Here is a 14,886-nt window from a genome sequence, read left to right as displayed (position 1 = left end):
GATCAAGTTATCATTGTCTACATCGAAACAAAAGATAGTGGCATGGTCAGACTTCCATTTCTACACAATAAATTTAAAGACCCAAGAAAAGGAGAAGCTATATTCTAAAATTATGCAATTTTCAAAAATATTATTTCCTCTAGTATATTCTTTTCACCTGAACAATCTTTTGATATTATTGAATATTGCTGTCCATGTGTGACTTGATGTCTCTTCTGTAGACAACTTAGGCAATAGTCACTCAAAAAATGTCACACTTGCAGTCACTCAGTCTTTTGCTGTTTGATGAAGAATATCATAGACAAATCTGAAAAACTGTTTTGCAAAAGTTATTTCAGTCATGGACCATGGGAAGCATATGCAGTTGGGGTGGAATTGTGGATACTTAGTAACTGCTGTGGATTTTGTATTATACGGGACAGAGATGTTTGGTAATGCTGTAACAATTATTAAATATAACTCAAAGTTGATTTAAAACTCCTACTATTCACAACTCAGAACTTCCTCATAACAAAAACATGTTTCAGCCAGGGTCTCATCTCTTTTGCTTTTTATCTTTTGTTTTACATTTTAAGATGGGTTTAGTCTGCCTGAGCTGAGGGCAAGCTAATGAGCCCAGACCTAAAATAAGGATCGGTTTAAATTTTTGTGTGGTTTTGAGGACTGCTACCCCTTGTTGAGCTTTGCTGTTTGTTTTTTCTTTTTTTTTTTTTTGGTGCTTCATGCTGTTTCATCGTGGCTTTTCTCTATTGCATAATCTGCCTTTATCATTTCCTCACTATATTCTTTATCATGTGTGCACATGACATGCCCCATAAAGTACACAATCCTGAGTGCTGATTGGCATTGTGAACTTATTAATGATATGCAAGTGGTCTTGGCTCTTTCTGAAGTCTAAGCCTTTGATTTAAAAAAAATGCCAATGCAGTGTAAATAGTTCAGTTCAGATGTAATGTCATGTGTACAAGGTACAATTATTATTTTCATACTTCATCAAATACACATCAAGCTGCCACTCAGTGTGAATCTTAGTCTTTAGGCAATTTAAAACATAATAACACAGAATGTAATAAACGAAGAGTTGCCCCTGCCACCATTACCCTTGCATGCAGGTTCCACAGTTCATGATTTCTGTTAGGTAAAACCATACAGAATATCACTGGGAATGGCAATAAGATATTTTTTCACACACTCGGAGTACTTAGCACTCCAATTATGGTAAAGTACTTTGAGAGGCTAGTGCTTTTATAGTGCTGTAACACATTTACAGGTTAAATACAAATTACAACTGTTATAAAATGCATGATCTACACCAGTGACGCTTTGTAAAGCAGCAGGGCACCGGGGTGCTGCCCCATCAAATATTTAAAAAAACTCTACTTAAATTAATTAGGTAACGTGAAATAATCATGAAATAAATTTGTTTATTTGCACAACATGCTTGGTGTCAGCACATGTCAATATCCATTAAAAATTGGTTCTGACTTTTGTTTAATTTCTGTTTGAATACCTATATTTCCTGAGTGAAGGTCACCAGCCAAATGAGAGTGTATGTAAGTTCTTGATCTTTTGTCAAGCAGGTGGCTAGAGGCTGCTCTTTAATTGGTTGTTTTCAGATTTTTCTAGGGACGCAGCTCTCTGTGCCCCAGACACTCCTGACATGTATTTAGCAGAGAACTAGTATTGTTTTAGGTTTTTTTTTAATCTAATCCGATTGGACAATTGTCAACGCACTATTGCATGTTCATGTCAGTGATTCACAGTTCACACATGTAACTACAGATGAGCAAGCACGACTTTAGGGAGATGGCAACTTCAAATGGAACTTCAGAAATTTGGTTATTTCTTTAATGAAACACCTCTTCATAAACCTTCACTTGAAGAAAAAAGAAGATAAAGGAGCTTGGACCAGATAGACCTGACTTAAAAATTCAGCAGTAGGCAGGTGATCAGGAATGAGCTTACACACTGACTTTTTCCCACTCTTGTTATGATTAACAGAGTTGACTATCTGGATGTGCTGTAAGTAATGCCTTTTTTTGTTTTCCCTATTTGCTGTTTCAAAATATCGGTGCTGAACACTTTGTGGACAATGGCAGGGGGTACGAAACCTAATATATCTTTCTGAAAAATGCAAGCGGCATTAAAGTAGCTGCAGTCATGTAGACCAGTGTTTTTCAACCACTGTGTCACAGCACAGTGGCGTGCCATGAGAGCTAACCAGGTGTGCTATGGAAATAGTAGTGTAGCGCTCTTGGGTCTAAACCTAAGAGGGACATCCTCCTCGAGTTGTCAAGACCTGTCTGAGGAGGGCAGGACTGCCTGGAGAAGCTGGCATTAAAGCAGCTCTGTTATTGCTATGTGGCAGACACAGCACTTTGAGCACTTCAGGGTGCTAGAGTCCATCTGCCTGGGTGGGTGTCCCAGGAGAAGTGAATAGTGGGTATAAGAGTTGCCTCTGAGGCAGAGAGGTGCGGGCAAAGGGACAAAGCAGCTAGAAAATGCCAGCAAAGTGCTTACTAAGTGCCTTGTCTGCAAATACTAATCTTGGAGCTGCTTTTTTTTACCTACTTCTCCTATAGTCTTGCTTCTTCAGGCTGTTGAGCAAGTGTATGAGATGTGTTTGTGGTTAGTAAAATAGTGGTGTGCCTTGGGATGCTTTTGGTTACAAAACGTGTGCCACCAAAGAAAAAAAGTTGGGAAACATTGATCTAGACCAGAGGTTCCCAAACTTATTATGCCCATGGACCCCTTCACATAGCAAAAACTTGCCCATGAACCCCCAAGTGAAATAACTCTACACAACTACATAACAGCAAAATTACAAATTTAAACTTTGATATTTTGAATGGTGAATGTTGATATAAAAATAAAACATAAATAAAACATTTTGATATTTAAAGTAATATTTATTAAAATTATAACTTTTGTTTTAAAATACAAAAACTAGTGCTGTCAAGCGATTAAAAAGTTTAATCATGATTAATCGCATGACTTTGTGTAATTAATCGTGATTAATCTCAAATTTATTTTTTTTTATGTTCAGATTTTACCACACAGATTTTTAAGCGTAATCAGATCATATTAAGAACAGTGGAATATAAATGTACTTCATGTATTCAGGTAACTGGAACAAGAGGAAATAAAGACAAAACTTCAACTGTGAGGAGGCTTTATTCACTCATACTCTAGGGCTGTGCAATGCTGAACATAGAAAACAAACAATTGGGCTTATATTGTAAAACAGATGACATATTTAAGATATGTAGTCTCATACTGCAGTCTCCATGTATTTCTCAATAATGCTTAATAAATATCACTCAAAAGCCATACAAAAACTCCAGAAACAGGATTTTATAAACAGAATACAATTCAAAATTGTTAATGTAGTTAGCCAAGTTAATTTCTCAGCAGAAACAGTAGGTTGGCCTTTTGGATTATTATGAGTAATACACTATTTCTGTTTTGTTAAACCAAGCCAGTTGCTTAAACATACAAGTTTGGTTACATTTCCAGAGGACAAGGCAGCTCACCTTTTCTGCACAATATGCCCAGAGAGTGAAAATAACCTCTCTCAAGGCACAGATGTGGCAGGTGTTGCCAAGTACTTGCGAGCAAGACAAGCTAGCCCCTTGTATACCAGAGCAAGTGTGGACCACCAGTTTAGGGGGCAATCCTCCATGCTGATGACAGGCTCTGCTTTATAGTGCTCCAGACATTTTTGAATACAGTCCTCCTCCACACTCCCACTAATGATTGATGGAGACGCACATTTTTCAATGACAGTGTGTAAGATTGCTAGAAAAAAAAAAGTGTGCAAACTTTGTTGCATGCACTTCACATCACGCACAAAACAGAATTAAATTGTTGATTAGATGCACAACTCTTTTATAGTGCCATATTTTAGACAAGTTATTGCATGAAAGAAAATTGTCCTGTAGCGGCAAGATTCCATTCCTGTTCAAACCTGCATAGATACATAGGCGGCCGTGGTCGGCCCGGCTCCCACCGTGCGATGCTTGTCGTTACTTGTATTTTATGTACCTATCTATACTTATATTTTACTCAGGATGAAAAGATGACTACCAATTTATTTATTACTATATATTTTTAACTTTCATAATAATGAAAATGGGTCAAAATTATTTTACTTTTTATTAAACCTTTCACGGACCCCCTGACGTTGTCCACGCACCCCCAAATTAATTTTAATTTGACACGAACCCCCTCAGCGGTTCCAAGGACCCCCAGGGGTCCGTAGGAACCACTTTGGGAAACATTGATCTAGACAATAGCATGATGATGTGGATTTATGGAATACAGTGGAAATGGCCAAGGACTGGGCATTCTTTTAGCAGAGGCAGAAAAAGGTTTTGATTGGACTTATGCTATGGATATGTTATAGGACATATGGAAGTCTGTGTTATTGGAAGGTTACAAAGGTGGGGGTGTGGACATTATGGTGTGGGTTTGGCAGAATGGGGAACTGGGTAAGTTGGCAGAGGTTTAGGCAATTTAGACACGGGTGTACTTTAAAATTTAGTTGACTGGTATACGTGTTCCTTTCCACATCTATAGAGCATGCTATGGGAAGAATAAGGGGACTGTGGATGTCACAGACTGAAGTTTTGGAGCACAGTAAAAATATGAAAGGTGGCATCAGATTGGGCAGCATGGTGGAAAGGGTATAATACATTTTAGCCTGGATTTGTCCAAGGGGTCTGGCACAGGACAGGCCAAGATGTGCATTGAAACTATGATGAGGACCACAAGTGAATGTGGAATGACCAGATAGATGTGAAAGGCACTGTATGATAGATAGATAGATAGATAGATAGATAGATAGATAGATAGATAGATAGATAGATAGATAGATAGATAGATAGATAGATAGATAGATATGAAAGGCACCATATAATAGATAAGTGCTTGTGCAGTTTATCCCCCAAAAATGGAGCCCTGCCTAAATGTTTTTCACCAGCCACCACTGATGAACACACATAAAAATATAGATTTCATGAAACACACAATAAACAAAGCAATGTCATACTGATTTAAATAAATGGACCCTGAGAATAAATGTCAATTAATATTATCGTTCAGAAATGTCCAGCTCACAATGCAGGGGATAAAATCCTTTCATCCTTGGATTTCAGCTTTCCCAAATATTCCTCTTGTCTTTACCATTGACAAGAGAAGATCTTAGCAGTATAGCAGTGGATCAATTGTCACAGCAGAATACCAGGAGGAGAAACACAATAAGGAATGGTCAGTAATTATTGTAATACTTATTTTTTGTACAAATTATTAACCAAGAGCGAATCAGAAGTCCTATTCACTGTACCCTTGTCTGAATTGGTGAGTCTTCAGTCTGTTTTCTAAAACTAAGACGAAAAGGAAACTTTTATATATGTAGGCAGATCATTGAACAGCTCTGCACCTCTCCGGCTAAGATCTTGTCATCTTACTGTTGTTTTTTTTAATCTTTGAAGTTTTTAGTAGACCAGCATCTTGTGATCATAATGAACAATAAAGTTTGTATTAAATACAAGTTCAGACAGATTGAGTGGGATCCAGGCCATTTTAAGCTTTATATATAAAAAAGGGGGTTTTAAGTCAGCCCTAAACTTAACTGGAGTTATATGATTGTACTTTAATAGTAATGATTCTTTCAGTAGTCTTTTGAAGTAACCGAAAGCTCTATATAGAACAGTTTAAACAGTCTGTGATTAATACATTGCAGTAGTAAATTCCACTGGAACTATAGTAAATGCATGAATTAATTTTTCAATGTCCTTCATATTTAGAAACCTTTTTTAATTTCCAATATTTTTAAGCTGAAATTACAGGTTTCAGACAGTGCTGTAATGTACATTTTAAAAGACAGACTAGTGCTTTTACAATCATCTGTAGTATCAAAGTGATAATATCAACGTTAAAATGAACAATATCTTCATAAATGAGTGGTTAAATGTTAAAAAGACTTGCCTTCAAAACGTATCCCGCCATGCATACTTACACACCATTGGTGACTAGTGACAGCAATGGTGACTGCCATCACCAAAGCTTTTAAAAAATGGTTTTCAAATTTGGATACACAGATGAGGTGTTTTGGAACTGTAATCTAACCTTTCCATTTTTTCCTCCTATCCTAATTTAACATTGCCTTATATTAAATTTACTTTTTATATTTACCTTCAGACTTACTGTTACGATCTTCATCCTTATCTTGTTGATAAAAAAGATCATTCAATGTTTGTTTGATAATATGACCATTTTCTGGAATTATTTTTCTTAAATATCTGCAGATAAATTCCTCTATTTAAATCAGTTGAAAAAAGGAGTAACCTTGATTATCTACTTTGCTTTGAACAACTCAAATGGAATTCTTTCTACTTACTCCAAGCCTTTGGTATTGGAAAAGTTTCTCACTTTCATTAAAAGCATCCTCGTCTTGCAGTCTCAGTCATACAGATTTTCTGTGTATTCTTTCCAGAATTTTTCTCCTGGAGCATCATATAACATCTGTTAATCTTCTTTTTCAATATTACTATCCTTTAGAGTGTCTTATTTTTAGACTTTCTCTTTTATTTTGTTTTACTCATTAGCTGTGTACTTTTAAAGAATTAAAATTATGTTTTTATTTGCTCAAATTCTAGTTTTTACAGATATCTTTCTGGGCAGAAAACAAAAAGATAAGCATTGAATATAGTTTTTTGTATATCTTTTTGGGCTGAAGAAATAGATAAACATGAATAAATAGGATTTTTAGGATTTTTTTAATTAAAAGCAAAAAATAACAAGTAATGTATTCCAGCTTAGAATATCATTTTGCCAATATTTGTTTGTTTTTAAATTCTTACAGGTTTTTGTAAAATCTCCAAAGATGTATTCAACCCTGTACCTACTGAAAGTGTTGAACTAGTAAGTTCTTTCTGATTTGATTTGATAGTTTTATTCACTTTTTTCCTTCAGATCTCACTCCAGTAGCAGTGATCAAGAAGCTTCTAAAAAGAAAAAGAAGAAACATTCAAAGAAGAAAAAGAAACATGAAAAGAAACACAAGAAAGAAAAGAGTCATAAAAAGGAGGGGAAGAAAAGTAAAAAGAGGAGACATTCATCTTCAAACAGCTGCTCCACATCATCGGACACTGATTAAGGCATTACTGATCTAATAAATTAAAGACTGTTCTTTTTGCTGAAAATGTAATGCTTTTATTGTTACCATTATCAGATGTGAAGTTATTGTTTTTTGGAAAACTATATTTAACATTTACACAAATTGTACATTTCTGCTCATCCAAAAATTCCATATATAGTTTTCAGCCTTATTATTGTTTACTGTGTTATTGTGATATTTATGCTAAGTTATCCAGACTGTTTTATGTAACATTATCAAATCCACTGCATGATTCAGGGTTTATCCCAGCAGTGTTAGGCGAAACATTCCTGGGCAGGGTAGCAGTTTATTGCAGGGCTACTAATGCACATTCATTTTTGCTCAGGGCCACTTTTGGAAATACCTAGTAACCTAACCCATATGTTCTTAGGGATGTAAAAACAAAACCCGGGTATACATGGATCCTTGCACAGAAAATGACTGATATAGTAAAGATGCTAGCTGATGTGTTAGGCAGTGGAACTAACCACTGCCCTACAGAGCTGCCCTTAGTTTATATAAGATTAGTTTACAGAGTGACAAAGACAAATATTTATTTACAGTAATGATGTAATATCTTCTGCTTGCAACGTAAACATAATTCCAGAAAGGAGATATTTTTACAGTAGTGTTTTTGTATGTAATTTAATAACAAAAATTATGTAGGCTCTTGGCAGTATTTTTAATGTATTTGATATGTATCAAAAGCTCTCTTATGCTGATTACTCTCATTTGTTACAAGCTGAAATATGGTTGATTTCCAGAAACATTGACTGTCGTGTTATAAAGTCTTAGATTTGTGCTTGGTTTGTCTATATGTAGATGTGGACAAATTTGTTGGTATCCCTCCAAGAAAAAAGAAGAACTCACAATTGTCTTTGTAGTAACTTGAAACTGTCAAAAGTAATTGGCACCCATCATTGTTCATACCACATTTAACAAAACGGACTTTGCATTAGAGTTTTTATTCAACAGAGTATTTCAAGTAATAACACTAATTTAAGTGGCATGCACAAAAATGATGAGGGCCTGAATCTAACATTTTGTTTGACAACCTTTAGAGGAAATAACTGTAAACAAGTGATTCCTGAAGCTCTCAATGAGACCCCTGCACCTGTCAACAGGGAGTTTGGCCAACTCTTCCTGAGCAAACTGATCCAGCTGTGTTAGGTTTCAAGGGGGCCTTCTCCAGGCTACATGTTTAAATTCTTTCCACAGATGTTTCATAGGATTCAAATCAGGGCTTATGTAAGTCCACTACAGAATAGTCCAGTGTTTTGTTCTTAGCCATTTATGAGTGCTTTTAGCTGTGTGTTTTGGCTGATTATCCTATTGGAGGATCCATGACCTGTGACTGAGAAACAGCCTTTTGACAATGGCAGAATGTTACGCTCCAGAATGTCTTGATAGTCTTGTGATTTCATTGTTCTGTATACAGACTCAAGGCACCCCATGAAAGACACAGCAAAGTAGCCCCAAACATAACCGAGCCTCCTGCATATTTCACAATAGGTATGGTGTTCTTTTCTTTGAAAGCTTTATTTTTTCATCTGTGGACATAGAGCTAGTACTTCAGAGGATGTAGTAACACAGTCTGTTCCAACTCTGCTTTAAGATAGTGTCATGGATGGCCAGGACACCTCTGCCTTGGAAGGACCAGGGGTGCGAATGTAAACAGAGTATTACCTCTCCCGGAATGCTAGATGGCAGCCCCCCTAGGTAACAACGGTATCTAGGACTCCCGCAGGGCTTCATAGGAGATGGAATTGGATACAGCCCTGTCGGGATCCGGGGGCGCCACCAGACTGCACTGCAGCTGTTCCTGAGCTCGAGTTGCGGTTCTTCCGTCACAGCGGGAAGTGGGGCAACTAGCACCTGGAGCACTTCCGGGTGACTTATATAAGGGGCCAACAGATACTACTCAGTGAGCCAGAGTCGGGAGGAGGGAGACAAAGCTTGCCGTAGAGGAGAAAAAGAAGAGAAGTAAAGGATTCAGTATTGTGTATTGTGTACTTTGCTTGAGACTGTGTTGTGCCTATGGGAAATGAGGAAGGCATTTCCCACGAGGTGAAGAAAGAAAATAAAAGCTTGTGTTTTTATAAGTGTGACTCCTGCGTCTGTCTGTGTTGGGTTGAGTGGCTGTTACACCCTCTATACTTGTCACAATAGACAAAGGGTTTTTAAGTAATCAACAGAAGTTGGGACACTTGTGCAAATTCTTTGCTTCAACTTGCAGGTTTAATTTACTTTAAATGCTGCAGAACATCTGTCATTTGTAACCTATTAGTTGTTCCCTGCAGAAGGCCCTTTGTAATACTCTAAAATGTCCTTTTTTCATTTTTTGCTTACCTAAACTTCAAATTTATCCATCCATTATCCAACTCGCTATATCCCAACTACAGGGTCACGGGGGTCTGCTGGAGCCAATCCCAGTCAACACAGGGCGCAAGGCAGGAAACAAACCCTGGGCAGGGCACCAGCCCACCGACTTCAAATTTAACACTCTGGCAATTTACCACTTATGTTTTCACCATTTTAGGTCATTCATTGCATTTCAGCTGATGAAATTTGAAGAAAGACTGAGGTGCTCTAAAACTTTCGACCGACAATGTACACCTAATAAAATGATAGGACAAGAGGATAAGAGAGGTGTAGGCTTGAATGTAAATGAACTGTTTGTAATAGAATTAAGTGATCGCTTTGTATGGTCATCTTACAAATGCACCCTTCATGAAGTTAGGCAAACACAATGAGTCATTTTATTTTGTACATATAGGGAAACCATATCTTTTTACTTTAAAACAATACTTTTTCTTAACCAAATCATTGAGTATTATAATCTCTGAGACAGTATGAAAAGGACAGTTGAATACTCTGCCATGTAGACCTTTTTCAAGATCTATGATAGTCTTGTATTTGTGGACTGCCCTTTCACGCCTGGACAAACTGGTGAGGAAGGCAGGCTCTATTGTTGGCATAGAGCTGGACGGTTTGACATCCGTAGCAGAGCAACGGGCACTCAGCAGGCTCCTATCAATTATGGAGAATCCACTACATCCATTAAACAGTGTCATCTCCAGACAGAGGAGCAGTTTCAGCGACAGACTGCTGTCACTGTCCTGCTCCACTGACAGACTGAGAAGATCATTCCTCCCCCAAACTATGCGACTCTTCAATTCCACCAGAGGAGGTAAACGTTGAACATTATTCAAGTTATTGTCTGTTTTTTACCTGCATTTTTTATTTCTCTTTAATTTAATATTTTTTGCTGCTGGAGTATGTGAATTTCCCCCTGGGATTAATAAAGTATCTATCTATCTATCTATCTATCTATCTATCTATCTATCAATTCAGACCACATTTTCAAAACACTTCAAGTTCATAAACTGAGGCAGACATGGTAAAACACTGATTTTTAGTTCCCATTACCATTTTTGTTAATTTTGATGTATGTTTGGAGTCATTGTTGAAAAAATCTGTATTTGGCCAAGTCTAAAACATCTGGCATAAACAACCAAGTTTTGAGCTAAAATATCCTGAAATTTAGTAGAATTCATTATGCTGTCAATCTTAAGTATCAATGATCTCCCAGTTCTGTTCTGAAATTTGATCTTATTCAACCACAGCTCCAGTACTAGTATTAGGCACTCCAGCTTGTGGCTTACTCTTAATAAGGGCTTTTTCACTCTCATTTACAGGAAATTTATGTCAGTGGAAGCAATCTATATCATGATGACATACAGGTCAGGTTGAATTTTTCTAATGAATAATGACTACACTCCTAAAAGGAATTGTTTTCAAGACATGTCTTCCTTTTATTGCAGTGTAGATGGCTCTTATGGGAAGAAATTGATGGTACTTGACTGGTGTGTAAGTGAGTGAGGAACCCTCACCTGATAATTCCACCTAATTTTTTGTATGCCCCATTGGATAGCAAGGGCTTGTTTGCTCACCTTTCAGTTACACATTGAGTCATACTTGTTGTTACAACATCTATATGTTTCTGAAGTCAAAGTACACCTTCCTTTTTGATATCTCAGTCCTCTTTGATCAGTTACAGTGTGCTGTCTGCTCAGGATGACCTATGCTGATCTGGTCTTGGCAGTATTTATGATAACAAGACTAACTTAGGGGTTTAGCAGTGTGTTTTTTGAGTCAGAGAAGAGGGACAAAGTTGCAGACTAATTTAGACCATCTCGTAATCATGTTTAACAGACTTGGTACAGGTGGTAATGTTACAAAATGAATTTTTCACACATCAGACAGACTGCTACGGATGTGAAAAAATATATATGCCATTAAAAAATAGAGTCAGAGTGGTGGCCCGGAGGCTAGGGATCTGCACTGGTAATCAGAAGGTTGCCGGTTCAAATCCCATAAACACCAAAAGTGACTCTACTTTGTTGGGCCCTTAAGCAAGGCCCTTAACCTGCAATTGCCCCGTCCTGGGTATAACGTTAATCTGCATCCAGCTCTGCATGTAGGCCCTCCATCCTGCAGGGAAAAACCTGGGGATTGGTAACAGAATTGACACTCCAGCCACCATAAAAAACCTCACACTGTTCCACTCCATCTGAACTAGTGTGGTGCTGAGGTGTCACCTGTTGCATGGCTGCATTCAGGTCCTAATCTGGGATCCTGAGTTGGTTTGTCATGTGGTGGATACGGTAATGCACTGTATCAGCATGTGCGCCTAACCTCTCCTCTCTCTATATTTGGACAAACGTATAACATAATACTGAATCAAATAGATTTAACTCAATTCCACAAAAAAAGATGTGATATTTGGAAATAGAAATAAAAGAAATCAATTTAATCATTAATCTTCAGTAAAAAGGGAGTGAATCAGTGTCTCTAATAAAGAAACTGGCTGCCGGCTCGGAAAGTGTGTATTAAAAGATGCTGCTTGTTTCTTCTATACTGTACAGTAGTCCTTGGTGGTATCTCTAGATCTGATAAAAGATCTCTCACAAATGTGTACTGTATTATGTAGAGCTTGTGTGCTATGTACCTTGTAGTTTTCACAGTAATGAGACATTCCTTATGAATATTATAAGTATTTTATGCATTTTTGTGACTGTTTAATTAACTCATTACTTGGAAAAGCTGTGCACATAATGAATGATGAGTATCAACTCTTCTGTATTATTTATGCAATTGGGAAATGAGCCATAGCAAGACCAGATTAAAACACCCACATGCTCCAGAGTGTCACACTCATATATCTGCACTCTATGAACATCACATATTAAAATAAAACCAGCCGGGAGGATGGGGAGATTTAAGCCACATTGAGTACATTAGATCAAGGGGTGGTGATATGATGTAAGACGCACCAGATGCGTGTGTTGCGTGGAACAGCACAAAGTAAGGCTCAAACAGAAAATTGCTGATGATTTGTAAAATAAACCTCCCCTTTTGGCTTAGGTTACATGCGTGCATGCAAAGGGGGCGAGGGGGCATTTTGGCTGATGACTTGGTAGGGAGGGATGAATATGGCATTACACCTGCATTACTATTTTTTAACATATGCCAAGGCCCCAGGGCATGCACCCAAGTCACTCGGTCAGTAGATCAACCCTTAAGTTAAGAAGACAGTTATGTTTCACATTCAATTATACTAATGTTTCTTTTTTTGTCATTACTTTCTATGTACTTTCCATAGATTTTACGACTTTTTCAGACACTAAAAGAGAATACCATTTACAATTATTACAGTATCACTCTTTTTGATCTAATGTAGCTTAAAGATTGCAGCAGTTAGATCTGAGGGTTGTATCCTCTTTGTACCATAAAGCGTAGTCTGGTCTTGATATGCAGCTAGTATGGTATTATGGTAGTATGGTGCGACTCAAACCACCTACAACTGAACACCAGCAAAACCAAGGAGCTGGTGGTGGATTTTAGGAGGCCCAGACCCCTCATAGACCCCGTGACCATCAAAGGTGACTGTGTGCAGATGGTGCAGACCTATAAATATCTGGGAGTGAAGCTGGATGATAAATTAGACTGGACTGCCAATACTGATGCGCTGTGCAAGACAGGACAGAGCCGGTTATGCTCCCTTAGAAGGCTGGCGTCCTTCAACATCTGCAATAAGATGCTGCAGATGTTCTATCAGACAGCTGTGGCGAGCGCCCTCTTCTGCGCGGTGGTGTGCTGGGGAGGCAGCATTAAGAGGAAAGACGCCTCACGCCTGGACAAACTGGTGAGGAAGGCAAGCTCTATTGTTGGCATGGAGCTGGACAGTTTGACATCTGTGGCAGAGCGAAGGGCGCTCAGCAGGCTCCTATGAATTATGGAGAATCCACTGCATCCACTAAATAGTATCATCTCCAGACAGAAGAGCAGCTTCAGCGACAGACTGCTGTCACTGTCCTGCTCCACTGACAGATTGAGGAGATCGTTCCTCCCCCAAACTATGCGACTCTTTAATTCCACCCAGGGGGTAAACGTTAACATTTAACATTATACAAAGTTATTGTCTGTTTTTCACCTGCATTATTATCATTCTTTAATATTATTTATTGTATCAGTATGCTGCTGCTGAAGAATGTGAATTTCCCATTGGGATTAATAAAGTATCTATCTATCTATCTATCTAACTATCTATCTATCTATCTATCTATCTATCTATCTATCTATCTATCTATCTATCTATCTATCTATTATCTCAGGTACACTGCAACTGACCCCTTGGCTTTTTTCCTAGAATGGTGCTTTCCCTTTACTATGTTATACAGTATATGTAAATATAAAACTTGGCAAGTGAACTCCCTTTTCATTTCTCAACACACCTGGAATAATCCATCCATCCATCCATCCATTTTCCAACCTGCTGAATCCTAACTATAGGGTCACGGGGGTCTGCTGGAGCCAGTCCCAGCCAACACAAGGCACAAGGCAGGAATAATGCAAGGAAAATTAAGACAAATCAAAAAAGGGCCAAAGTGAGATGCCACTTGACCAGAAGAATCCATCCATCAAACCCTATGAATTGCTACTGCCTAGAAGCATCATGGAGCCATCCTCACTATATACCCACTCCACTGGAGCAGGGAATTTAGTGCAAAAACATCCTCAGGCTGTCTAATTTCTTACTCTCAAAAAGTGTAAGCCCAACACCGCCATGGAAGTGGTCCGTTTTGGATGCATGGTCCTATGATCTTATTATACCTTTCACTACCCCAGAACCTGTGACTATAATTGAGGATGGGATTAGATCAGACAAAGGTTTGTGTTTCTATTTTTTTCTAAGTCTACAGTTGCCATTCATCTATTTTTTCATATATAAACATCTATAAATCATGAAATGGTTATAGGATTGTGAAACTTTATCTTAACATTTTATAAAATTCTAATAAATTATATACCATATGTGTAACACCTGCAGCTATCACTGTCACTAAGATAATGATCCTTTCCTTTAAAGGTGCACAAAAAATGTGTTATGCTGAAATGCAGGATGCACAAGCAAAACTAATTTTTCATTTTACATTTTTATTGGCATGTCCCAATAATGATCTGCATCTTTCTATTTAAAAATTCATCTAGTGGTAGCCATTATCCTTGGCTTCTTCTTCAGTATGAAAATCAAAGAAGTGACATGATGGCTATTATATATTCATTATGGGGTTATTGCGTACAAATCATGAGAATAATAATCATCTACACGTTCTTTGATTTCTTTTTCAATCATAAGTTTCAGACAGATTAATACTTCTATA

The 14,886-nt window shown here is 37.7% G+C and overlaps 1 protein-coding gene across 1 annotated transcript in view; it reads left to right on the top strand.

The window, feature by feature from the left end:
* The window catches only part of srek1ip1 (SREK1-interacting protein 1), a 43,948-nt gene extending 34,681 nt beyond the window's left edge, over nucleotides 1-9,267 (top strand). Inside the window, exon 5 of the mRNA XM_028805467.2 lies at nucleotides 6,976-9,267. Within this exon, the coding sequence (XP_028661300.1) occupies nucleotides 6,976-7,159 (184 nt within the window). The 3' untranslated portion in view covers nucleotides 7,160-9,267. The remainder of the gene's footprint in view (nucleotides 1-6,975) is intronic.
* The last annotated feature ends 5,619 nt before the right edge of the window (nucleotides 9,268-14,886 follow it).

The sequence above is a fragment of the Erpetoichthys calabaricus genome, chromosome 7 (genome assembly GCF_900747795.2).
Source record: "Erpetoichthys calabaricus chromosome 7, fErpCal1.3, whole genome shotgun sequence".
Lineage (NCBI taxonomy): Eukaryota > Metazoa > Chordata > Cladistia > Polypteriformes > Polypteridae > Erpetoichthys > Erpetoichthys calabaricus.
The sequence above is the reverse complement of the archived record's forward strand: the minus strand, read 5'-3'. Positions and strand labels throughout refer to the sequence as shown.